This window comes from Mycena indigotica, assembly GCF_014461135.1.
Source record: "Mycena indigotica strain 171206Taipei chromosome Unknown Mind.scaff0003, whole genome shotgun sequence".
Classification (NCBI taxonomy): Eukaryota; Fungi; Basidiomycota; class Agaricomycetes; order Agaricales; family Mycenaceae; genus Mycena; species Mycena indigotica.
In genome coordinates, this window is record NW_023503002.1 from 596,236 (window position 1) to 621,432 (window position 25,197).

The window sequence follows — 25,197 nt, forward strand, 5'->3', positions numbered from 1 at the left end:
AGAGGTGAAACAATTAGCTATACATTTGTATACAACTAATTTTTCCACTTGACCCCAGTAAATAATATAATAGTAGCATTGACTCAGACTGTTTTGCCTGAAGTTGAGTTTGCTAAATTTTTGAGACACGAGTACAGACTTGCGTGAGGAGCATGCTGGAGGCAGCACGGGAGAGGCACGTAAGCAGCGAGTATCTTGAGGGTGAGTTCGCAAGGCAAGCCGGGGAACAGAGCCGGACGAGAAATGTCCATCGTGGACGATGACAAGCAGGGTGTCACGGCGGGTCACACAGTGATCGCGTAATTTTCTTTTTGCTCTTCCCTTCATCTTGGTTACACTACTGCGACGATGCCGGCCCGGAGGAGCACGCGCACGCGGAAGATGTCGGGTTCGCCCGCGTCCTCTCCGCCACCTGTGGCATCTTCGCCGCCCGCTGCAGTCGACGACGACGACGACGATGAAAATGAGGGATATGAAGACGAGGATGAGGAGTTTGGGGAGGGGTCGGGCGCTGGCGAAGAAGATGAGGAGGACGAAGACAGTGAAGGGGAGGGAGAATCCGCAAGTGGCGACGACGAACCTCCCACTGTCAAAAATGGAGACGGGGAAGATTCTGAAGATGAGGACAGCGATGACGACGACGCCCCGCCCGTCGCTGTCCCACACTCGCAGGCGAAGAAGGCGGCGCGCGGTGTTCAGCAGCGCGTAGAAGAGGCCAGGGCGGAGGTGAACCGCGCAGCGAAGGCGAAAGCACAGGCGAGGCAAAAGGGCGGGAAGGGGAAGAAAGAGGCGGAAATGGAAATGCTGGGGAGCGACGCGGACAGCGATGCTGAGATGGAGGAAAGAATGGAGCGGGCGATGAGGGAGGCGCGGGCGGAGCTGGGGAGCGATTCCGGGGAGGAAAGTGGGGAGGAGGATGTCGAGATGGGGTCGGGCAGCGAGGAGGACAGCGATGAAGAAGACGATGAGGAAATGTCCGATGTCCCCACCCCACCCCCGCCCAAACGAAAAGCCCTTTCGGCCACCAAAAACCACCTCCCAGACCACCTCTTCGCCTCTGCATTCGCTACCCCCGCCCCCGCAAAAGCGCCTGCCCCAAAAACTGCCCCGGCCCCGCCGACTAAAAAGCGAAAACGTTCGAAGAAGGAGCTTGTCATCGGGTGCGTGGCCTCCTCCTTCCTATCCGCGGTGCTAATACTCTGTTTTCAGCTCCCGCACGATTCGCATCGACGCTGCACACACCACGCCCTCCGCTCTGCCTTCGAAGAAGATCCGCACGTTCACCGACCGTGCACTCGGCTTCAACGTCAAGACCGCCGATGCGAAGACGAAGGGGAAGAAGGCCCGCAGGACGGAGTGGCAGCGCTTACCAGGTGCGTGGTTCTCCCCGTTGAAGACCAGGTTTCCTTATGGTTGTTGGGGGGCAGCTGCGATTGGCGTGTTGAGAGGTCATAGGGTGGATGGCGGTGGACGGCCGGCGGCGCGGTTCGTGCGCAACGCGTGATGAGTGCGAGTCATACTCGGGTGGAGCAATGTGTGGTACAGTCTGCGGTACTGGCTGACAATGAATCTATCTCAATTCTGAACACTGAACCTGTTAGGACAGCGCGCCTTGAGTTGAGCTCCTGACTTGCACTGCGATTTTCTTCTGAATTAAACGGCCACTGGCAAAAAGTCTCGCCACTTTTGGAACCTGCGCATTCAATCCCTACATACGGGCCAAACAGCAGCTGATCTGCCATCGACTTCGGATTCATTTCTCCTCCGACATTCCCCGTGCAGATGAGCCGCAGTTCCAGCCGCGCCGCGCGGTAAGCGCGCCTTACGCCGTCACGATCACCGTCGAAGACGCCGTGCCACAATGTCAGCCGCCTTACGCGCTTCACTACCTGGGCGGCCCAACATGTCATCGGTGTATTTCCGCGTCTCTCAGGCTCCAGTATGCACGTCCCGGCTGGCAACTGCGCAGGCGACGCGTCACTGCGGCCATCACAGTGTCTGAACGTGTCGGCGCTGGTGAAGGATAGCGATCTATTTGCTGCTCTGGCCCACTGGTATGCACACATGTATAAGTGAGGGCCTACAGCAGCCTGGAAGAACTCAAATCTACAGAAACTTGAACAACGATGGAAACCGAACCGCAAGTGCTCATCGTGCGTTCATCTCAGGGCCCGGGAATTGGCCAAACAGTAGCTCAGCGTTCTGCAGGCCGGCGCGGGCCCCTCCGGGCTCGTGCTTGCGCTCATCCTCCGGCGCAGCGGCGTGCGCGTGCGGATCATCGACAAGGAGCCGGCTCACCGCCCCGGGAGCCGCGGCTCGGGCGTGCAGGCGCGCACGCTCGAGCTCTACGCCCAGCTCGGCCTCTACCCCCAGATCGCGGCGTGCGGCGCGGAGATCCCGAACATCGCGCTGTACAAGCCGGGAAAGGAAAATCTGACGCCGCAGAAGGAGTTCAGGCTGACGGAGCGGGCAGAGGCGACGCCGGGGATGCCATACGTAAAATCAAAAAAATACGCGTGATTGAATTCAAGTTGTTGATGATTTTTTACAGCCGAACGCGATAAACATCCCGCAAGACGTGCACGAGGCAGTGCTGCGCGGCGCGCTTGTGGGGCTGGGCTGCACCGTCGAGCTCGGCGTGGAGCTGACCAAGTTTAGTCAGCACTCCGACGGTGTCCGCGCCACGCTCAAACACGCCGACGGCACGGAAGAAGTTGCCGAGGCCACGTGGCTGGTCGGCGCGGACGGCGCACACAGCGTTGTACGCAAGGGCCTGGGGCTGAGTTTCCTCGGCGAGACGCACGAAGAGCAGGAGATGTTGATTGGAGATATTGAGGTCGACGGTGTGTCTCCCGGGGTAAGTTTCGTGCTTTCCTTTGGCGCTAACTAACTTATTTTTATAGTTGTGGCACATGTGGGCCGACCCGCCGCGCACGATGGTGCTCCGCAGCGCGACGCCCGACTCCAACCTCTTCATGTTCGCGTACGTCCCCGGCACGCCCGGCGCGGTGCAGCACGCCGGGCCGTTCACCCGGGACGAGTTCGTCGAGACGTTTTATGAGGTCACACAGCGCACGGACATCACGTTCGGGAAGGCGACGTGGCTGTCGCGCTATCGGCCGAACATGCGCATGGTGGATCAGATGCGGGCGGGCCGCGTGTTCGTCGCAGGGGGTACGCCATGCCAGAATCCCCCTTATCTGACTGATGATTTAGATGCTGCACACTGCCACAGCCCTGCCGGAGGCCAAGGCCTCAACTCGAGTGTTCAAGACGCGGCGAACCTCGCGTGGAAGCTCGCGCTCGTGATCAACCACCATGCCCCCGATGCGCTGCTGGACACATACGCCGAGGAGCGCCTCCGCGTGATCGCACAGATGTTACAACTCACAACTGCCTTGTACAACTCCACGTTTGACGCGCTCCGGGTGCGTGCATATATATTGTGGTCGACCCCTTGTTCTTCCGCTGATGTGTTCTTCTAGTTGAAGCAGCAGCTCGACGCGGACGGCACCGAGGACGCACCGATGGGCACGGACAGGAACGGCGCAGGGCTATCGATGCTCGGCGTGAACTACTCGGGGAGCTCGATCATCGCCGAGGACAACGACGCCGGCCCCGCCCCGGCGTACGCGCCGGGCTTCGCAGAGACCGGCGTCCGGGCCGCGTACCGCGCGCCAGATGCCCCGGGGCTGGTGGCTGTTTACCCAATGAGGAAGGAGACGAGCCTGTTTGAGGTGTTCGACGTCGCCCTGCACACCGTCCTGCTCTTCGGCGGTGCTGCCTCCAAGTTCTCCCGTCTGCTTCAAGGGTTACCGGTGGGGACAACACAGATGGTGCAGATCCTCCCGGCTTCTGTTGACACTGCTCCGCTCAAAGCGGAGGGCGTGGACATCGTGCTGCACGACGCGCGGGGTCACGCGTACGCCGGCTACGGCGTCGAGACAGGTGAGACGGTGGTCGTGGTTGTGCGCCCCGATGGTGTCGTTGGCATGGTGCAGCGCGGGAGCGCGGAGGAAGCAGTGAAGGGCTTGACACAGTATTTCGCAAAGATCTTCGGGTGAAAGATTTAGTACTAAGCACTATAATACATGGTTCAGCCTCTTGCTAATTGGCAGCGGATGAAACGCACCTCGTCGGCGAAGTCACTGATCGCGAGCGACTCTCTGGCGCTTCACCCGCGGCCCAGCGCAAAGAGCCCAGCCTGAGGCAACGAACTTGAAGCCAGCCCTGCAACCTGGCAAGCTGCGCCCCTGTGACGAGTACAACGCGGACACCGTGCTGATGGCGGGGTGTAGTACAAGGCCTGGCCAGGCTCCAGCACGCCGTCATTGACTTCCTCGATTTGGAGAACAACGACACAAAGGCGCAGTGCCCGCGGTATTTGTTTGATGGGGGACCAGGCGGTGGTGGTGTCGCGCAGAGGCGAGGGCATGCAGCGGGAGCTGTTCAGCGCACGGGCGGGCGACCTCGACGATGGATTGAGCGGGGCATAAGATGGCCTGGGCGCACTGAGTCAACAGCACACAGCGGTTAATGCGCAAGAGCAGGTGGTGGTTGATGAAAAAGAAGCGGTGACAAGAATCCGGCATGCGGCGCCGAGGGCCGGGGCGGATTCCCACACAGCCTCAAGAAGTTTTCCTTCACACCGTGACACCGAACGCGCTTGCCACTGGTCTCACTCTCCCTCAACGGCAAGACAGCTCCAAAGCCAGCCGGGGCTGGGGGCCCCTCCTGCGGACTTCCCTTCCGTTTCTGCTGCCCTCTTCACGGCCCCGGACGACCCCGACTTGCTTAAAAACCTTTTCAATGCACACTACAGAAGACTCTGGCGTTGCGCTTACCTCTGGCGCCAATTGGGGCCCCTCCTGCCGACTCCCTTTCGCTCCCGCTGCCCTCCTCACGGCCCCGGACGACTCGCCCCGGCCTGCTCAATCCTTTTCAACGCGCTCGAACGAAGACACTAGGCGGCAACGCGGACGATACACTCGCCATTGTAGCTGGTGGAGCTCTGGGCGCAACTTCTGCCACCGCGCGCCATCGCGACGGTGGATCGGCGGGAAAATGGACACGCGCAAGGCGCCACACTCTGTCGTCCTTCGTGTGGCCTTGCGCAACGATCTGCTGGTTGGATCTGGGCTGGCGCCAGGCGCGACGCTGGCCAAATCTTGGCCATTTCGGCGGGTATGTGTCCGGAGATGATGCGTAAGCGTCAGAAGAGACTTCTGGGACACATCCCAGATGTCTCGACGCGTTTCGGCGGGCTATGTAGGGCCGCGCTCGCTGTCGACATTGGTCTGCACAAGATCGGTGAGCGCCGAGCTCAATTCTGGTCCGTTCCGGCTGAATTTCTCAGCGCAGGCAGAGTGCACGTCCTGCTCAATTCTTTTCAACGCGCTCGAACGAAGACACTAGGCGGCAACGCGGACGATACACTCGCCACTGTAGCTGGTGGAGAGTTCTGGGCGCACCTTCTGCCACCGCGCGCCATCGCGACGGTGGATCGACGGGAAAATGGACAGGCACCACGCGCCACACTCTGTCGTCCTTCGTGTGGCTTGCGCAACGATCTGCCGGTTGGATCTGGGCTGGCGCCAGGCGCGACGCTGGCCAAATCTTGGCAGTTTCGGCCACGATTGGTCCCGAGGTGCGCCTGGGACACATCCCAGATGTCTCGACGCGTTTCGGCGGTCTGCATCGGCCGCGCTCGCTGTCGACAGTGGTCTGCACAAGATCGGTGAGCGCCGAGCTCAATTCCGGTCCGTTCGGGCTGAATTTCTCAGCGCAGGCAGAGCGAACGCGGCCGTCCAGCCGCTGAAGTTTTCAAGACAAGCGGGCCAACGGCTGGCCCTGCGCTCGCCGATCTCTGGTGCGCGAAACTCGGGGCGGGTCGGCCGCGTTCTCACGCGTCCGGCCCAGGACCTTCAGGATGAGACGGGGCAATATGCCCCTCTATCCCCAGCGAGTTTCACGCGGGACGACTGCGGGCTTGGGTCAGCGCTGCCCGGCCAGGACTTTCCGCGGCCAGCGACGTTCCGCTGCCCTCGAACGAAAAAGGATTCTGGTCCTCCAGGGGCGGCGTACACGTCAAGAGAGACTCGCGAGACACATCCTAGATGCTCTCGATCCGTCTCCGCGGGCTATGTACTCCGCGTTCGCTGTGGACCGCGTTGTGCACACGATCGGTGAGCGCCGAGATCATTTCCGGCTCGTCCTGGCTCAAATCCTTAACGCAGACAGCGTTGGCTTGCTTCTTCAACTTCTCAAAGTTTGGAAGCGAACAGGCCAGCGGCTGGCCCTCCGCTCGCCGATCTCCGTTGCGCGAAACTCGAGCCTGGCGAGCCGAGTCCTCGCTCGTTCGGCCTGGCGCTTTCAGGGTGCGAAAGAGTGGTAATCCCCTCCAGATGCCGTGAATTTCAAACGACACAAGCCACTGTCTGGGTCTGCGCGGTCCTCCCGCTGTCTTCCGAGGCCAGGGGCGTTCCGGCCCGCATCGCGGCCGTTCGGCGTGGAAACTTGCGCCCGGACAGCGAGCATACGCCCGCCCATCTCCTGGGAATCGCAAGCGGAACGACGCCCTCGTCTTGCCGCAGCGCCGAAGTGAGTCCATCCAGCCCTTTTGCTGAATTTCACTCATGTATCGCACCAGCCAGCTCTCGCACAAGTCAAGCCCGACGTGCCCTGCGCGTTCTGCTTGCAAACAGCCGCCATTAGTACGCGCTTATTGCCGCGGGAGGTGTGGGGATGTCGTCTCATTGTAGGTTTTTTCAGATATTACCTCACTGCTCAGTCAATTTGCAGCCCGCAAATGCAACGAGGTGGCCACAGCGCTGTCGTCAAAGCCAATCCCCGAAGTACTTCCTTTACCGCGGCCCTTGACGAAGCTGGCACGGTGGCGATACTGCCGGGCTGGCTCGTAGTCGGCACCGCCGTGTATAAGTCTTCTGGCTCATCACAAACAGCATACTGACTGTCGTCGCAGCTCCCCGCGGTGTTGTTGCACGCGGTAATTATGTGCGCGACCGACCTTTGGAGGATTTGCAGAATGCGGGTGAGCTGCTTTCCGCACCGCATTCGAGTTGACTGCCAGTGAGAGTTGGTGACCGTGCCGGCCAGTCTTGCGGCACCGGCGGGCAGGTCTACAGAGCGGGTCTGGGACTAATACTAGGGTGGCACCAGTGCCGGGAGGAAGTCAGCAGCCCATCCGAGCCAAGTGCTCTTCTGCACCGACCGTGGAAAAAATATTATCTGCATGTAATTCACTTCTTCAACTGAATAATATCTGAACATATGAACCAGACTACACAATCTGTCATTGAAACTGTAGCCAAAACATTACATGCACCTAAGCTGATAATATATAATCGATGAACATCAGCTAAAATATTGAATTGAACCATTCATCCAATAAACATATCCTACACCGCCAACGGGTTTCCGGCTGTGACACAGCCGGAAAACTCCCGGTGGATACATCTGATGCCCAGCTGATTCCCGGATCAGTGCCACATATCCTAGACTATATGCATAGAAAAATGAACAATGGATGAAATAAATGAATAGATAGTTGATTACGTAATCACAGAACTAGCCTAAATCTCACTCTTGTCTATGATCCTTGTACTTAGGCCTATACCACATGGCCTCTAATAATCTTGCACAGGACACAGACTATAAACACAGAGATTGCGCTGAACTGTATAGCATAAGTCAGAAGATGTATCCAATCTTGATTGAGTGACCTCCATTTTTCTTTTTGATCTTCATTCAATTAAAGGCAATTTTGAACATGTACAAATAGTTAATTGAAATATTACAGTGATAGAACTTAAGGGAAACAGAAAAATAACAAATTATATGGATATATCACTCCAATATCCCATCAACTCACTCCCCAGTCCTTCATTGGGCATGAGAATGCTAAGTTTGTTGCCTTGATTTTTGGAAAGGGAGGGCCTAGCAGACAAGACTTGTCCTTCACCATAGATCATTTTTTGGCGCTGCCTGCCATATGATTGAGACAAGAATTCACATGCACCACAGCTTACATAATCATCCAATATGTACATTACAATTAACACAAGTTAAGATAGTTAAATTGGCAATAGAAATGCATAGAAAATAAATCAGGGGAACACATATTATATAAGCAAATAAGATTATCTCCTCAAGAATTTTCATATGATTTTTGCACTTAGCATGGAAAAAGTGAATCTGATAATAATGAAGCCTTATCACTTTGGTGAATAAAACTGGACTTGTCGGAAAGAGAATAAATAATGACTTGGATGGAAAAAATTATATCTATAAGTCTCACTTCATTAGGTGTTCAGCCCCAAATTGTCCCAGTGGTTCAGCAGGCTGGTGTGGATGGCTTGAAAGTATCTAATGTAAATTTTATTTACAGAGTAAAATCATATTTATTGAAAGATCCAAAATCTTTCAGTTATAGTTCAGGTGACGTCAGTGTGGCTTCTATACCCACACCTGCCGGAGCGGGCCTGGGACATCGGCAGGAATGGATACAGGCCACCCCGGATTTACCTATGGGTGGCCTATTATGAAAGTCATTCTAATGTCAGAGGCATCAAGCCTAATCTTATCACCAACATTGAGAGTAACATAACCTAGGCAAGCCAAAGTCACAATTTATACTTCCATTGTGGACCTCCATAACAAATAGGGGTAAATTCAATTTGGTGTTAAAACCCTATTTGTAGCCCTTTGGATGAAGTTTTCTTTTTTGCAGAATCTAGCTTAGATATGTTTTATGGCAAGTCAACCATGCTAGTTTTTGGAGAGAATGTGGTCAGGAAATGTGCTTATGTAAGCAATACAATTGAAGATTCCATCAACATGTCCATATTGCTGATGTATCACATCAAGAGAAGAATTTAATCTAGTGATGGTTTTGAACTTGACTTGACTTAATGCATTTAGCCATTGCTAGTTTGACTTATTTAGAAAGTAAAGAATTTAGGTTAATTGGCAGATTTTACCCCAATCCAATTCTTTCATAAATATGATTCAGTTATAATATAAGCATAGCTATTGTGGTTCTAATAGATTTGAAGTAACCAGGAACATGCATTTGGCATTCAGGTTCAGTGAAGGCTGTTTCCGAACCAAACCTGGCCCTTGGTTCGGCCAGGTTTGGCCATTTTGGGCCAAAAAACAGCAGTTTGAGGTTGGTTCGAACCGCCATTCAACATCAATATTCAGCCAAATCTGATTTTGAACTGAACCAGCGGTCCAGCGTTCGGCCAAAAAGGGCCAAGAACGGGACTTGGCCATCACTAGAAGTGATGAGTTGACTGTGGGTGATGTTAGTGCTAAGAGATGAAAGCAAAATTTCATTTGAGTATCAGTTGATAGAGATTTATGATAGCTTTCTAACAATATATAAATGATCCTAAATGGATAAGAATTGGCCAACATATAAGTTTCAGGTGCAAAACACAGCACCTCAAAGAATTAATGTTTCATTTCCATTGGTTCAGTGAGCCAAATATAGAATCTTGGAAGGATTCTGTTTTTGCAGAATGCAGCAGTATAGACATGTTGTTAGTGCTTGCATCCTAAATAGTGAAGTTCAGTTCTTTGCCTATTTTGGCTGAATGGGTTTGGTTCAGAACCTGGATTCAGCAAACCTGAATGCCAAACCCTGCCTTTTTGTGCAAAAGAGGCTGAACCCAAGCTGAATCTGGTTTGGAAAGGGTTTTGGCCAAATGCAAATACCAAACCTTAGTTCAGTCCAGTTAAGTTTAGGTTTGAACAGAAAGCCCAAATCAAAGTTGACCACCACTAATCATAAACTACACTAGGTGAAGTTTAAGCCATGTGATTAGTAGATACTATGAAAGCTTATGAAAATAATGCATTTCAGGATTCATATTCTTATTTTCCAAGAAATCCCACATGTCATTTTTGTCAATATACTTTGTGAGAGAAACTGAATTTATAGGTTTGAAACTGCTTTGAACTCATTTTGTTTCCCAACTCTATACCAAACTTTCATACTTGGAAAATATTAAATCTGGGTGTGATTCAAACTGATCTGACTGAGCATCCAAAGCTCAGCATAGATGGTTGAAGTCCCAATTAGGTTTTGAGGGTGTTCTACATTGTCAACCCCATTGATGTAAGGTGAAACATTTGTTCTCTTGATTAATACTAGTTCAGATCCACCCTTAAATATAGTTGAAATAGCTCTAGTAATCAGTGAAGAAAGAGATTCGCAGCATGCCTTCAAAAACATAGAGCATCAGGCTGACCAAAACCCCAAAATAGTCTGGTCATAGTTAATTTTGAATTAGAAGGGAAACATAGTCCAACATAGTGTTTCAAGAATTGTATGAAGCAGCTAAGAAACTGTAGGCCAAAATGAAATATGTGAGACACTTGGTATAGAAGCAAGGAAAATTTGGGTTAAGACCAATTCAAAGCACCAGTGAATACTGACCATACTTATTTGTGCAAACAGATAACAACTTGATATGGTACAAGGGGCAGTAGGAAGCAAAAGATCATTTCACTCAGATAGATAAACAGACAAGTAATGGTCATGATATAGTACAAGTAACAATTTTATTAAAACCATCAAGGAGCACTGATCATATTGAAGAGGTTTTCAAAATGTCTTTCTAATGATATATGAATCATTTTAAACCAACAGGAATTAACTGAGTTATACCACTAGCAGGTGATAGAGAATTTGAATACCTTTCTAATGGTATATAAATCATCCCAAACGGACAAGAATTGGTCAAGTTATGAGCCTAACACTATTTTGAAACTAGAGAAAAAGTCAAGTTCAACTGGGGGGTTGAACCGGCCCTAAAGCGGACTTCCGCGGATTTCCACTCAAAAGACACTCGTGATTTTTCAATCTTTTGCATTTTGTGGGCTAACCATTGGGAATTGGGCTTAGGTCCAAACTGAACCAAGTCATTAATTTGTGATATCTACAACTTTCATTATTTGACCATGACCCTAAGGTGGAATTCCGCGGACTTCCACCTGGCAGTTAAGATGTCAGCTAGTAAAAGTCTGTAGTTTTGTATTCAATGATGTTCAAGTTGAAGGATGGTTTGTAGGCCTATTGAATACCTTTCTGGTCATATATGAACTGTCTTCAATAGTTAAGAACTCATTGAGTTATGGCCCTAACACTGTTTTGAAAACTCAGGGGACTTCCACCTGGCAGTTAAGTCAAGTTCAACTTTGCCTAAAGTGGAAATCCGCGGATTTCCACTCCAAAAGACACTCGTGATTTTTCACTTTTCTGTGTTTTATGGGCTAACCATTCACATTTAGGCTTAAGGCCAAACTGAACCTAGTGTTCGATTTTGAATATCTACAACTTTCATTAATTGAGCCGGCCCTAAAGTGGAGTCCGCGGATTTCCACCCTAAAAGACACTCGTGATTTTTCACTCTTTGTCAATTTATGAGCCAACCATTAATATTGAGCCTTAGGTCAAAACTGAACCTACTGTTCATTTTGTGATATCTACAAGCTCACAAAGTATGGAGTCATTTTGCCAGCCCTAAAGTGTTGGCAGTTCCAAGTCTTAGTTCAATTAACAATCAGGCTTAGCGCTCAGTGGTCAATCATAACTTGGCAAAGGTGCTGGCCCTAAAGTCCTGGCAGTTAATTACTTTAGGGCCAGTCTTATATATTTTATATACTAAGTCATTTATAAGGCCGGCCCTAGAGTCTATATTATTTATATATATAAGTCATTTATGGGGCCGGCCCTAAAGCGTGGAAAAAAAGAAAAAAATACCCATAGTACAGAAAGAGAAGCCAACATGAGTTGTGAATGCAGGAAGAGTACAATCAACCAGATGATCCACTTGAAGCAGAAGACTTTTGTTATTCTGACTTTTTTAGCAGTTTTACTGAGTTGCCAATCAGGTGTAGTGGCTGTATGGGAGTTCACTACTCTCCCAACAGCTTAGTGGCAGTCTTAAGGAAGACTGCCAGACCAGAGAAAATGCCACAACCAAAAAGACAGCTACTAGCAAACCACTGACAAACACACTATGACCAACAGGTTGAGCTCAGCTCGGAAGGTGTTGAACCAACCTCGCTACCCGCAGGCTTACCATAGCATATCCTATCTCCGCCAATTTAATGAAGCACAGACCAGACTGATCCACTTTCACTGTCTCCCCCCAGAACCCACAATAGGAAGAGCAGGGTCATTGAAGCCAAGCTACTCTTCCATATATAAGGCAGGCCCACCCCCCAGCCCACCCCAAGTCCAAATCACGCAGAGGCGTGAAAAGCGCTGTCCACAATTTTGCGCACTCGGAGTCCGCAGATACAGGTTGTGTGGGTTCAACTCAGTCACAACACAAATATTATTTCTTTTTTTACATGGGTGGAGAAATGTGTGGTCCAGTCTGCGGTACTGGCTAACAATGAATCTATTTGCGCAAGCTCAATTCTGAACACTGAAGCTCATCTGCCATTCATTTCTCCTCCGACATTCCCCGTGCAGATGAGCCGCAGTTCCAGCCGCGCCGTGCGGTAAGCGCGCCTTACGCCGTCACGATCACCGTCGAAGACGCCGTGCCACAATGTCAGCCGCCTTACGCGCTTCACTACCTGGGCGGCCCAACATGTCATCGGCGTATTTCCGCGTCTCTCAGGCTCCAGTATGCACGTCCCGGCTGGCAACTGCGCAGGCGACGCGTCACTGTGGCCATCACAGTGTCTGAACATGTCGGCGCTGGTGAAGGATAGCGATCTATTTGCTGCTCTGGCCCACTGGTATGCACACATATATAAGTGAGGGCCGACAGCAGCCTGGAAGAACTCAAATCTACAGAAACCTGAACAACGATGGAAACCGAACCGCAAGTGCTCATCGTGCGTTCATCTCAGGGTCCGGGAATTGGCCAAACAGTAGCTCAGCGTTCTGCAGGCCGGCGCGGGCCCCTCTGGGCTCGTGCTTGCGCTCATCCTCCGGCGCAGCGGCGTGCACGTGCGGATCATCGACAAGGAGCCGGCTCACCGCCCCGGGAGCCGCGGCTCGGGCGTGCAGGCGCGCACGCTCGAGCTCTACGCCCAGCTCGGCCTCTACCCCCAGATCGCGGCGTGCGGCGCGGAGATCCCGAACATCGCGCTGTACAAGCCGGGCAAGGAAAATCTGACGCCGCAGAAGGAGTTTCGGCTGACGGAGCGGGCGGAGGCGACGCCGGGGATGCCATACGTAAGATCCCACATTCGATGCCCGTGATTTGTTGATCAGTATACAGCCGAATGCACTCAACATCCCGCAAGACGTGCACGAGGCAGTGCTGCGCGGCGCGCTTGTGGGGCTGGGCTGCACCGTCGAGCTCGGCGTGGAGCTGACCAAGTTTAGTCAGCACTCCGACGGTGTCCGCGCCACGCTCAAACACGCCGACGGCACGGAAGAAGTTGCCGAGGCCGCGTGGCTGGTCGGCGCGGACGGCGCACACAGTGTCGTGCGCAAAGGCCTGGGGCTGAATTTCCTCGGTGAGACGCATGAGGAGCAGGAGATGCTGATCGGGGATATCGAGGTCGACGGTGTGTCTCCCGGGGTAAGTTTCATGCTTTCCTTGCTTGAGCTTTCTTGCTGACATTTTATAGTTGTGGCACATGTGGGCCGACCCGCCGCGCACGATGGTGCCTCCGCAGCGCGACGCCCGACTCCAAGCTCTTCATGTTCGCATACGTCCCCGGGACGCCCGGCGCGGTGCAGCACGCCGGGCCGTTCACCCGGGACGAGTTCGTCGAGACGTTTTACGAGGTCACACAGCGCACGGACATCACGTTCGGGAGGGCGACGTGGCTGTCGCGCTATCGGCCGAACATGCGCATGGTGGATCAGATGCGGGCGGGCCGCGTGTTCGTCGCAGGGGGTACGCCATGCCAGAATCCCCCTTATCTGACTGATGATTTAGATGCTGCACACTGTCATAGCCCTGCTGGAGGCCAAGGCCTCAACTCGAGTGTTCAAGACGCGGCGAACCTCGCGTGGAAGCTTGCGCTCGTGATCAACCACCACGCCCCCGATACGCTGCTGGACACGTATGCAGAGGAGCGCCTCCGGGTGATAGCGCAGATGCTCGAGCTGACGACTGCCCTTTACCAGTCCACCTTTGCTGCGCTCCGGGTGCGTTCGACCCGCGCGTCTGACTTTCGCCAGTGTTCTGATGAAATTTTTTATGCAGCTGAAGCAGCAGCTCGACGCTGATACTGGCCCGACGGGCACGCGTAGGAACGGCGCGGAGCTCTCGATGCTCGGCGTCAACTACTCCGGGAGCTCCATCATCGCCGAGGACCGTGGCGCCGGCCCGGCCCCGGCATACGCGCCGAATGTTGCGGAGGCGGGGATCCGGGCCGCGTACCGCGCTCCGGAGGCCCCCGGGCTCGTCGTGCTCGACACGGCCGCCGGAGCGAAGAAGGAAACGAGCCTTTTTGAGGTGTTTGACGTCGCCCTGCACACCGTCCTGCTCTTTAGCGCGCCTTCTGCAGAGCTCTCTGGCCTCCGCCGGCCCAGGGGCTTACCCTCAGGGACATCACAGATCGTACAGATCCTTCCGGACTCTATCGACACTTCATCTCTCGAAGCGGAGGGCGTGGACATCGTACTGCACGACGCGAAGGGACATGCATATGTCAGCTACGGCGTCGGACCCGGCGAAACTGTGCTCGTGGTTGTGCGCCCCGATGGTGTCGTTGGCACGGTGCAGCGTGTGAGCGCGGAGGAAGCCGTCGCCGGCGTGAAGGGGTATTTCACGAAAATTTTCGGGTGAAGGGATGGGTGTCTTTGGCTTCAGAGAAGCACCGACAATCTTGGATACTGCCGGTGTATGTCAAATATAAATATTCCGGGCCCCACATCACACATACTAAGGTCAATCTATTGTGAATTGAGCCGTGAAGTGAGGGAGGAAACTAGCGGGGTCGATGCGAGGTCGATGTCCGAAAGATCGAGGCTGTCACGAGAAGTCACATCAATTGATCGACGAGTAAGTACTCACATCATTGGTCACATCAATTCACTCACTTGTCATTTGCTTTCATTGTTGACGATGAGCATGTCGTCTCGACCCGCTCCGTTTCCCGGTCCTCACTTGCCTTATGAACTTCTTGTCCAAATCTTCACCTCTTGCTTGCCCCTCCACCGCCGCATCGAGCCGGATCCGAAGACCGCTCCCATGGTCCTGACTCAAGTCTGCGCGACCTGGCGCGACCTGGCGCTGTCTATGCCGGAGCTGTGGAGAGCCATCAGGCTGTACTTGCACGAAACTAATTCCGATACTATGGTGGCACTACTGGAGCTCTGGCTTTCTCGGTCAGCACAACTCACCGTGTCACTCTGCATCCGAAGTTATGTGAGTGGACCGATTCCCAGCGGGCTCCAGGCTGCCTTAGCATCCTGCTCGCTGCGTTGGGAGCGCATAGAACTCGACTTTCGGCTACATCTCTCCCATGGGATCCCGCGTATTCGTGGTCCATTCCCTTGCCTCCGCGCACTGGCCATTCGGGTGGACGAGGAGGACTATCCGGCACTGCTATGCGCCAGTCATTCTGGCTGCGTAGACTTTCCACTTCTCTCCGCGCTAGGACTCTGCGACGAGCGCTCCCTCACCAAGGACCCAGACCTGCGATTGCCCTCGTCGCTTGTCGCACTCTCCCTCAACCGTCATGATGAGCTATTCGAGCCCTGGGACGCATGCTTGGCACTCGTCCACTGCTTTCCCCACCTCCGCCACCTCACGCTATCGCACATCCCACCATATTTTGAGCAGGACAAATGTGTTGGCACAATCACGCGTCTGTCCCGCCTCGAAACACTCCATCTCCAGGGCGACCCGCATTTCCTCAACTTTCTCGTCATCCCGTCCTTGAAATCTTTCCAATGTCTGGTTATGCGGGACGACCAGGCGGCGCCAGTCACTGCTTTCCTCATTCGATCTGGATGCAAGCTCGAGTACTTTTCGATCGCATTGGACTTCATGCTCACATCGTCCTGCGCGGGATGCATCCACGCCATCCCCCCGACGTCGCTCCGCGTGCTTGAAGTCATCTTCCGGGCTAAGAGACGGCAACACGACCCTGCTCTTGATCCCCTTGCACACTTGTCGTTCCTGAATCTAGCGGCGCTGTTCCCTCATCTGCAGGTACTGCGGGTCTTTGACGAAGACGAGACAGGGCAGGGACAGCGGTTGTATAGTCCATTTCTTGCCAAGTTGCATGGGCGCCTCTACCCTTCACTCCGCCGTGCGGAATACCACACCGGTCGACCGACCCCTCACAACATCGCCCTCGCCGAATTGGACTCCAGGGTGGCAGAATCCCTGATGAGGAATGGACTGAATTTGCGCTTGTCCAATGTTGGGCAACGATGGCCATGGGCATGGACTCATGATGACGATGATTCGGACACAGGTGCGCAACGGTGGATGACTCGGCTCGCTCAGGAAATGCAACTGACTGTCAGTCGGCAGACTACGCTCCCATCCCACTTGGCGGAGAAGACCGATGGTTCAAAGCAACAACCTTACGTGTCTTCCGGCCGTTTTCTTGTGATTCATAACGCCAAAACAATTGTAACAATACCGCAAATGCGGCATCAAGCAAGTAAGTACGTGGAAGCCATCCATCCAAAATCCATCGGGCATCTCCAAACATCCTCTGAGTATCACAACTTGTATAAATAGAGCTCTTTAATTGCCTGGCCGGCATGTGTTGCAAAACCCCTTGCGTTCAACTATCTCAAGGGTCTCGATCGGCTGGATCACTATTTGCGGTCTAAATACCTTGCTGAGTGATATGTTCTTGTGGGCAACACTGTGCAGACATACATGGGTGCATACATCACGGTACAACCACGCACGTAGCAGCGATAGTCATCGTCATACAAATAGGCGCTCGACATTCGACAGTTGTCTTTAAACTTGTGGTAGCTGCGGGAGTAGCCATAACACATTTGTTTATTGGCCATTGGTCAGTATCAAGTCAGGCAAGATGACCTGAAAACCTGAAGGTTCAGAGCCTATATGTGATCCAACTTGAAGGGGGGTTTAAGATTCTTATTAGGCACATAGGGTAGGGGGAGGGGGGCAAAAAAAACTTTTTTTATATGAAAGATTTGAGCCTTATATGGGTGTAAATCCACTGGAAATATAGTGTATACACTCTACTTTCTATAGTTCACAACCCCCACACTTATATCTATATGCTTTCAAGCCCATGAGCTTGCAAAGCCCACCCTGTTATAGGCCCATTATTAGGCAATTGATGAGAGGTGAACATATTGAAGAGTTGTGTTAAGTGCCGTGCAAGAACCGAAAGGAAGTAACGGAAAGTCCGAAGCAGAACCGAGTGGCTATCACAACACTATATCGGAGTGAGCGGCTACATGTCTTGCAGGCCGAAAGCAAGTCTGAACAAATACGTGAACTCCTGTGGATACGTTCGGAGAAGCCGAAGGCAATAAGGCTTAGAACGCGGGGAGGAGTCGGACGTGAGCGGAGAGCGAGGCAAGAAACGTTAATAACGAAACTGAAGTACAGGACTGTAGAGTACGAGTATTTATACTAAGTGGTAAGCATAAGGCATATGACCTTGCAGGGAGATCCGATGTGGTCCGCAGGATCTCCCTGCGGGTTAAGTACAAAGGCATATAAGTAAGGGGAACGAGAAGACATACACGAGGCAAAGGAAACAAGGCGAACGCCTAAAGGATATAAGTAAACAAACACAAGTCCAAATGGGTAAAGATCTGAGTTGATGGGCGGAAGAGTCCGAACAGGTCTGAGTCTGCGTGCAGATTAACTGTTTGAAGGGAAACCCTTAGATACCTTCATCGCATAAAAACCCTGTTGCACTCCAAGGATAACCTTGGAGCGTCCGAAGATGCACGGGATATAACAGTACTCCCCCGTTAAGACTCTCGCCCCGAGAGCCATAGAACCATCTAGAACAAAGCCGGCGAGGGAAGAGTCGCCTAGCGATTTGGACGGGCCGAATTGCCACCAGTCAGTGCATGGTGGATCATCCGAAGTGGGCCGTACTAACCCAACTCGACAGAGTGTAAGCGCTGCAGTCATCGGCCAACTGCGGACAAGGAGCAGGAGCCCTGTGTCCCAGGACCAGGGTCAGCATGCGCGCGGTGCTGTCGCCAGAAGCAGAAATGCAACCTGCGCGACGCACAGGGAGGCCCGCCAGAGGCTCCTCGAACAAAGGTTTGCTTCTGGTGGCGGGTCTCATTCGGAGCTTGCGCGGCTGTGCCGACGGGTGCAGGACTTGGAGGATGGGTTGGGGGTGTATGGCGAGGGCGTCAAGAGCATGACGTTGGATTTGAACACGACGCAGAAGTCATTGACTCACATCAAGGAGTCGATGGTGCGTTATCGGAAATCAGCGGATAGTCTGAAGCACTAACCTTTTTTCTAGCGTGATAACGAAGACGACATTGACAATTTGTTGTCGTACACGCACGGCAACCAAAAGGCAATCTTGGTTTTGGTGCGAAACCACAGCGACAACAACGTCGAAAACACCGCCTACGCGTTCGTCGATTACGACGTGGCATACAGGACCGAGATCACGGGGCGGGTTCGGCAACGCTCGGAGGAGCCCGAGCATCAGTTGCAAGAGGCGTACGAGGTGCGGAGGTCGCGAGCACGGGCTTGGCTTTTCCGCAACTCAACCAAAATGCGCCAGTGGTTGAATATAACTGACAACGACTACGACGCAAACTGGTGCGAAAAATTGTCGAAGGCTAGAAGGGAGATGGAGCACAAGCGTCACAAGCAGAGAAGGCTTGATGACGAGAAGGACGAGAAGCGCAAGGAGAAGCCGGTGGCGTCCGAACCCGAGGCCGAGCAGCCTCCCAAGAAGAAGAAGAAGTCGAAGAAGAGTTTGGAAGGGCCAGTAAATAGAATAGCTCAGTTGTACATAGAAAGCTGCAAAAACCAAGTGCCGAAATGACCAGAAGGATTAAGAGTAAGAAGTCGGATAGAGACGGAAGGTCTGAAGGGCTAGTAGTCAGGCCCAGGTTTTTGAGGGTACTTCTTGTGAAAACTCTCGATAAGGTCAGGAGCATCCGCAATGTCGTCAGCACCAACCCAGGAGCATTGCTCGTCAGTGTTTTTGAAACCAAGCCATTCGACATAGTAGCGGAGTCTAACTCGGCATCTCCGATTGATCTTAGAATTGACAATCTCTTTAACTTCCCACTGTTCTTCACCATCTACCTCAACCGCAGCCGGAGGCTCCGGTTTGCGATCAGGGAAGGGTTTAGGAATAGAAGTTTCAAGCTGAGATACGTGAAAGACTGGGTGAATAGCTCGCATATTTTTTGGAAGACGTAGCGTATATGAAGCAGAACTGGGTTTCGCAATGATTTCGTAGGGGCCAAGGAATTGTTCAGAGAACTTCGGAGTTGGTCGGGTTGTCTGAATATACTTTGCCAGGACATAGACTGAGTCGCCAACTGCCAGGTCAGGTTGGGGGATACGCTTTCGGTCAGCAGTCTCCTTATACCTTTCCTGAGCAGAAGTAATTTGTTCACACAAGAACTCGTGAAGCGATTGAAGTTCGACAGTGTAGTCTCTAGCGGGGATGTTCGGAACATCCAAGTCAGCAAGTCAGCATTGACCGTAAGAGTTGGATTATAACCCTTGTTAGCGAAAAAAGGTGAGATGCCAGTAGACATATTAGAAGTGTTATTATAAGCAAACTCAGCTAAGGGTAAGAGTTGGTCCCAATCATCTTGCTGGTACGAAGTGTACATGCGAATGTACTGCTCGAGGGTTTGGTTAGCACGTTCGGTTTGTCCGTCAGCCTCCGGGTGGTAGCCAGACATATAGTGCATTTCCATGTTCAAGAGCATAGCAAGAGATCGAAAGAATGCTGAGACAAATTCTCTACCTCGGTCCGAGGTGACATGTTTGGGAATGCTGTGTTTCAAAAGGACATGAATAAGGAAAAGCCGTGCCAGTGTCAGGGGAACCCCCGCTTCGGCCTCCTTCGGACCCTCCGAACGCATCCGAGGCGCATCCGACCGGCGCCCCCTCGGACGCTCCGACCCACCCCGACCATCGTCCACGGCCTCCTTTGCCCGCACAATCACCGATCCGTCAAAACCCTCCCAACGATCACCTTGGGACAGAGCCTGCGACGCCGCTCAGGCCTTCTGCGCTCTACGTCAGCAGTTACGGACGACCAGTATATAGTTGGCGCCCTAGCAGGCGGACCCTTAGAGTTTCTTCTCTCTACGGCTCTTTACGCCTGCTATGTCTACCGGAGCTGCTCCGGACGCTGACGCGCGCATGGACGCACTTGAGGCGAAACTAGACAACCTCACCAATATCCTCACCCACCTTGCTTCCCAGGCTTCCGCTGCCGCACCACCTTCGGCAGCTCCCGAACCGCCTTCGGCATCTCCGAATGCCCCCGACGCGGATGCATTATTTGGTGACATTACTGTCGCCTCAAAACTGGTCCTACGGCCAAACCCCCCATTTGCGTTTAACAGAGATCGCAAACGTGGCCGTGCCTTCCTATACGCGGTCAAGACTTACACCCGGCTTGCCCTGGAGGCCTTTGTGGTCAACGGAGAGCCAAGCGAAGAAAAGGCCGTCCGCTACGCCATGTCCTATATGGCGGAGGGACCTGCCCAGCAGTGGGCAGAGCATCATGGAAGTAAAACCCCGTTCCCCTTCCCTCGGTGGAACCTATTCCTCTCCGAGTTTCGCCTTTGGTTCGTTGAGGAGAACGAGCAAGACCTCGCGCTCGCCAAGTTGGAAAGCGCGGGTTATCACATGGGAACGCGGGACGTCTACGGATACACCGACGACTTCGAGGACCTAATGGACCTCGCCGGATTCGAAGACGCGTTGGTTAAGGTGACCAAGTACCACCATGGACTTGACCCCCTGATCAACAATGGCATCACGTCCTCGAACGACCCCCCAGACCTCCGTGACTATCTGGGCTGGCGCACTCAGGCTTTCCGCCAATACGAAGCCTTGGTACGGGCGAAGCTCATCAAAGGGACCACCCCGCAGACGCCTTCGGGGGCTCCGCGTGGCGCGTTCCCTATCGCCCGTTCGGCAACTCCGTTCCCCATGTGGCGACCCCAATCACTTGGCTCGGGATTGTCCGCTCCCCGCCAATGTTCGCCATGTGGACATCCTTGACGAGGTAATCCAGCAACTTGGCAACGAGATGCTGGGAGAGCTGCTTGCGCGGCTGTCCGATACCGCGGCCTTAGCGGAGGCGCATTCGGAGGCTCCGGCAGAGGATTTTGTCCCCCGCGACGATTGACTGGTGTGCCCTCGTTCGCGTGCATAAATCGTTTCACTTGTTTGTATGATGAATCAACTCCCTTGCCCTACAACGAGCCTGAAACAAAAGACGCACCCCCTGCCCCCTCCGAAGCCCCCATTCGGATTCGCCGACTTGCCTGGGAGAAAAAGTTACCTGGCAGCTATACCATCTCTGCCGCTCCTGGGGTTAACTCGCTCCACCTTCCTCTCGAACTTGAGTCCACTGCGAATGCGCTCAAGCTCTCCCTCTCGGGTCTGGTCGACTGCGGAGCCACTTCGGACTTTATCGACACAGAATATGTCAACCGAAACAACGTGCCGGTCCGAAATCTCTCAGTACCCATACCGGTCTACAATGTCGACGGTACTCCCAATGATGCTGGGTCTATTCGCCAAATCGCGGACCTCGTTCTACGGTACAACGGACACTCCGAATGCGTTCAGCTGGCTGTAACCCACCTTGGGAAACAGGATTTGATACTCGGATACTCCTGGCTCAAGAAACACAACCCCGAGATCAACTGGGAAACGAAAGAGGTGAAAATGAGTCGATGCCCCCGAAGCTGCTCCACTTGCCGCGACGGGGAACGGACCGAGCGCGCTGAGGTTCGGCGCCTCCGACTCCTCAAATCGCGTTTGCTCTCGGGCGCCTTCCCCACCGTTTGCGCTATCGATATTGCCGGTCCAGACGATGCTGACGACGAACTCGGAGCTACTTCAGACCCTCCGAGTCCCTCGCCAGACCTCGACGACGACGAGCGTCTTGAAGACGGCGACCGCATCTTCTACACCTCCTTTCGCCCAATCGAGGAGATTCGCGCTGGGAGCACCGTGTCCCAACGCCTTGCAGAGGCCTTCGCCCGTAACTCGGCCCCCCCGCCTTCGGAAATTCCAGACTGGGCCAAGGAGTTCCAAGACGTCTTTGACAAGGAGTCCTTCGACACGTTACCAGAGCGGAGGGCTTGGGACCACGCTATCGAACTCGTTCCCGACGCGAAGCCCGCTAATCCCCTTGAACAGCGTGAACTTGACGAGTTCATCGAGGAGGGACTTGCTACCGGCCGTATCCACCCTTCGAAATCTCCGATGGCTTCCCCCGTCTTCTTCGTTAAGAAAAAGGATGGAGGACTTCGGTTTGTCCAGGACTACTGCGCCCTCAACGCAATGACGATTAAGAACCGGTACCCCCTCCCGTTGATTAATGACCTTATCAACAGGCTCAAGGGTGCCCGTTATTTCACTAAACTCGATGTTCGTTGGGGCTTCAATAACGTCCGGATTAAAGAAGGAGACGAGTGGAAGGCGGCCTTTCGGACTAACCGAGGGTTGTTCGAACCTTTGGTGATGTATTTTGGCCTGACAAACTCCCCCGCGACGTTCCAAACGATGATGAATGACATTTTCCAGGATCTCATTCTTTCAGGCGACGTTATGATCTACCTCGACGACATCCTTATCGCACATTCGGACCTCCGCAAGCACCGCGAGATCGTCCGGGAGGTCCTTCGGCGGCTCCGAATGCACAAGTTGTACCTTCGCAAGGAAAAGTGCGACTTCGATAAATCGTCGATCGAGTACCTGGGGGTCATTATCTCTCACAACCACGTCGAAATGGATCCCGTTAAGGTCGCTGGAGTCTCCGCATGGCCTCCGCCCGAAAACAAGAAGGACGTCCAGCAGTTTCTGGGGTTTGCTAATTTCTACCGCAGGTTCATTCGGGATTTCTCGGCCCTCGCGCAGCCTCTCTTCGCGCTCACCAAGAAAGACCAGAAATGGACCTGGGGAGACGCCGAAGCCGCCGCCTTTCAAGCTATCAAAGACGCGGTTGTCGGCCTTTCCGACTTGAAGCAGACAGCTCAGATTATGCGACGGGGGCGGTTCTTTCACAACAATCCGCCCCGGACGGGAAGTGGCACCCTGTAGCGTTCTATTCCAAAAGCTTAAATGATGTCCAGCGCAACTACGAGATTCACGACAAGGAGATGCTCGCGATCATCCGCGCACTCGAGAAGTATCGGCATTTCCTTGAGGGCGCCGCGCATCCGGTTGAGATCTGGACTGACCATAAGAACTTGGAATACTTCCGAAAGGCGCAACACCTTAATCGTCGGCAAGCCCGATGGTCGTTGTACCTTTCCAGGTTTGACTTTACGCTGCACCACGTCCCAGGTCGCCAGATGGGCTGTCCCGATGCTCTCTCCCGCCGGCCTGACCACGGTATCTCCGACGACAACTCGGATGTCACCCTCTTACGCCCCGAACTGTTCCACGTTCGCGCGCTTGAGGCCGTCACTGTCTCTGGGCCTGGCTCCGAACTTGTCCGCGACATCAAGGAAGCGCTATCCGGTGAGCCTGACCTAGAGGAACCCGTCGCACTTGCGGCTCGGCAACTCTTGAAGGTCCGAGGTCAAGCTCGGGGCCCCCGCTCATCGCGTTCGGACGAGTGGGCCGTCTCAGGCGACCTCCTGTACTTCCGCGGCAAGGTCGTAGTCCCCAAAGACAAAGACCTGAGGAGGCGCATTATAGAGCTCTGCCACGACACGCGTGTCGCTGGACATGCCGGGCGGTTCAAGATCCTGGAGTTGGTTTCACGCAACTACTGGTGGCCACAGATGTCCCGCCATATCGGACGCTACGTCGCGACCTGCGACTTGTGCTGCCGCACGAAGGCCCTCCGAAGGCTCCCGCACGGAGAGCTACACCCGACCGAAGTCCCCCCCGAACGCTGGCACACCGTCACGGTGGACTTCATCGTCGAGCTCCCCGAAGCTCATGGGTATGACGCGGTCATGGTAGTCGTCGACGCTCTTGGTAAACGCGCCCACTTCACCGAGTGCCATACGACAATAGACGCGGTCGGAGCCGCCCGGTTGTACTATCGGAATGTCTGGAGGCACCACGAAACCCCCGAGAAGTACATTTCGGACCGTGGTTCGCAGTTCATCGCTGACTTCACGCGCGAACTCTGGCGCTTAATTGGTGTCAAACCGGCCACCTCTACGGCTTACCACCCGCAAACCGACGGACAAACCGAACATGTTAACCAAGAGCTCGAGCAGTACATCCGGATCTTCACCAACTACCAACAAGACAACTGGGACGAGCTTATCCCTGCCGCTGAGTTCGCCTATAACAACCATGTTCACTCCTCCACTCAACAGGTACCCTTTATGACAGACACTGGTCGGCTCCCCCGAATGGGTTTCGAGCCAGGCGCCCGCTCAGAGTTGGAGTCGGTGAACGAGTTTCGCGATCGGATAGCTAACGGCGTCTCCGAGGCAAAGGCCGCGCTCGTTAAAGCCAAAGACGAGTATAAACGGTACTACGATCGGAAACGTTCGGACGCTCCGAATATTCAAGTTGGTGATAAGGTTTGGCTGGACGCTTCTAACATCAGAACAACTCGGCCCTCCGAGAAGTTCTCCCACAAGCGCCTCGGACCGTTCAAGATGCTTGCAGAGGTTAACAAAGGTGCCTACAAGCTCGACCTTCCCCCGCGTTGCTCCAAGCTCCACCCTGTCTTCCCCGTTGTTAAGCTCGAGCCCGCTCAGGACGACCCCTTCGATGGACGACCCGGCTACGACAAACCGCCCCCCGAACTAGAGGACGGAGTCCCCGAATGGGAAGTCGAGGAAATCTTGGATGCCAGGATAAGGTATAAGCGTCTTAACTATTTCGTCAGGTGGAAAGGCTACGACGCCTCACACGACTCGTGGGTTCGGTTCGACCGTGTCTTTGCGCCAGACAAGATTGCGGACTTCTATCGGAGGTACCCAGGTAAACCACGGCACATCGCCTCAGCGACCTTCGACTCCTTGCCCTTTCGAACTATGCATCGGGACGCCGCATTCAAAGGGGGGGGGGTGATGTCAGGGAA

General features: G+C 53.7%; 5 protein-coding genes across 5 annotated transcripts; all 5 read left to right on the plus strand.

Annotated features, from left to right (window-relative positions):
- Positions 1-348: 348 nt before the first annotated feature.
- MIND_00299800 (uncharacterized protein) lies at positions 349-1,504 on the plus strand (the record flags this gene model as incomplete). The annotated part of the gene is made up of 3 exons (XM_037359860.1): positions 349-1,160; positions 1,210-1,373; positions 1,428-1,504. The coding sequence occupies 3 exons, from the start codon at positions 349-351 to the stop codon at positions 1,502-1,504; spliced, it is 1,053 nt and encodes a 350-aa protein (XP_037222745.1).
- Positions 1,505-2,126: 622 nt separating this feature from the next.
- MIND_00299900 (FAD-binding-3 domain-containing protein) lies at positions 2,127-4,064 on the plus strand (the record flags this gene model as incomplete). The annotated part of the gene is made up of 6 exons (XM_037359861.1): positions 2,127-2,153; positions 2,194-2,496; positions 2,552-2,857; positions 2,904-3,174; positions 3,217-3,428; positions 3,486-4,064. 6 exons carry the CDS (start codon positions 2,127-2,129, stop codon positions 4,062-4,064), a joined length of 1,698 nt encoding a protein of 565 aa, XP_037222746.1.
- Positions 4,065-5,669: 1,605 nt separating this feature from the next.
- On the plus strand, positions 5,670-7,010 carry MIND_00300000 (uncharacterized protein; the record flags this gene model as incomplete). Its single annotated transcript, XM_037359862.1, has 7 exons — positions 5,670-6,185; positions 6,237-6,268; positions 6,594-6,600; positions 6,650-6,676; positions 6,715-6,757; positions 6,802-6,933; positions 6,983-7,010. The coding sequence occupies exons 1-7, from the start codon at positions 5,930-5,932 to the stop codon at positions 7,008-7,010; spliced, it is 525 nt and encodes a 174-aa protein (XP_037222747.1). The 5' UTR covers positions 5,670-5,929.
- A 5,842-nt stretch (positions 7,011-12,852) lies between these two features.
- MIND_00300100 (FAD-binding-3 domain-containing protein) lies at positions 12,853-14,792 on the plus strand (the record flags this gene model as incomplete). Its single annotated transcript, XM_037359863.1, has 7 exons — positions 12,853-12,879; positions 12,935-13,222; positions 13,269-13,574; positions 13,624-13,698; positions 13,736-13,895; positions 13,938-14,149; positions 14,208-14,792. 7 exons carry the CDS (start codon positions 12,853-12,855, stop codon positions 14,790-14,792), a joined length of 1,653 nt encoding a protein of 550 aa, XP_037222748.1.
- A 279-nt stretch (positions 14,793-15,071) lies between these two features.
- On the plus strand, positions 15,072-16,579 carry MIND_00300200 (uncharacterized protein; the record flags this gene model as incomplete). Its single annotated transcript, XM_037359864.1, has 2 exons — positions 15,072-16,431; positions 16,491-16,579. 2 exons carry the CDS (start codon positions 15,072-15,074, stop codon positions 16,577-16,579), a joined length of 1,449 nt encoding a protein of 482 aa, XP_037222749.1.
- Between the last annotated feature and the right edge of the window lie 8,618 nt (positions 16,580-25,197).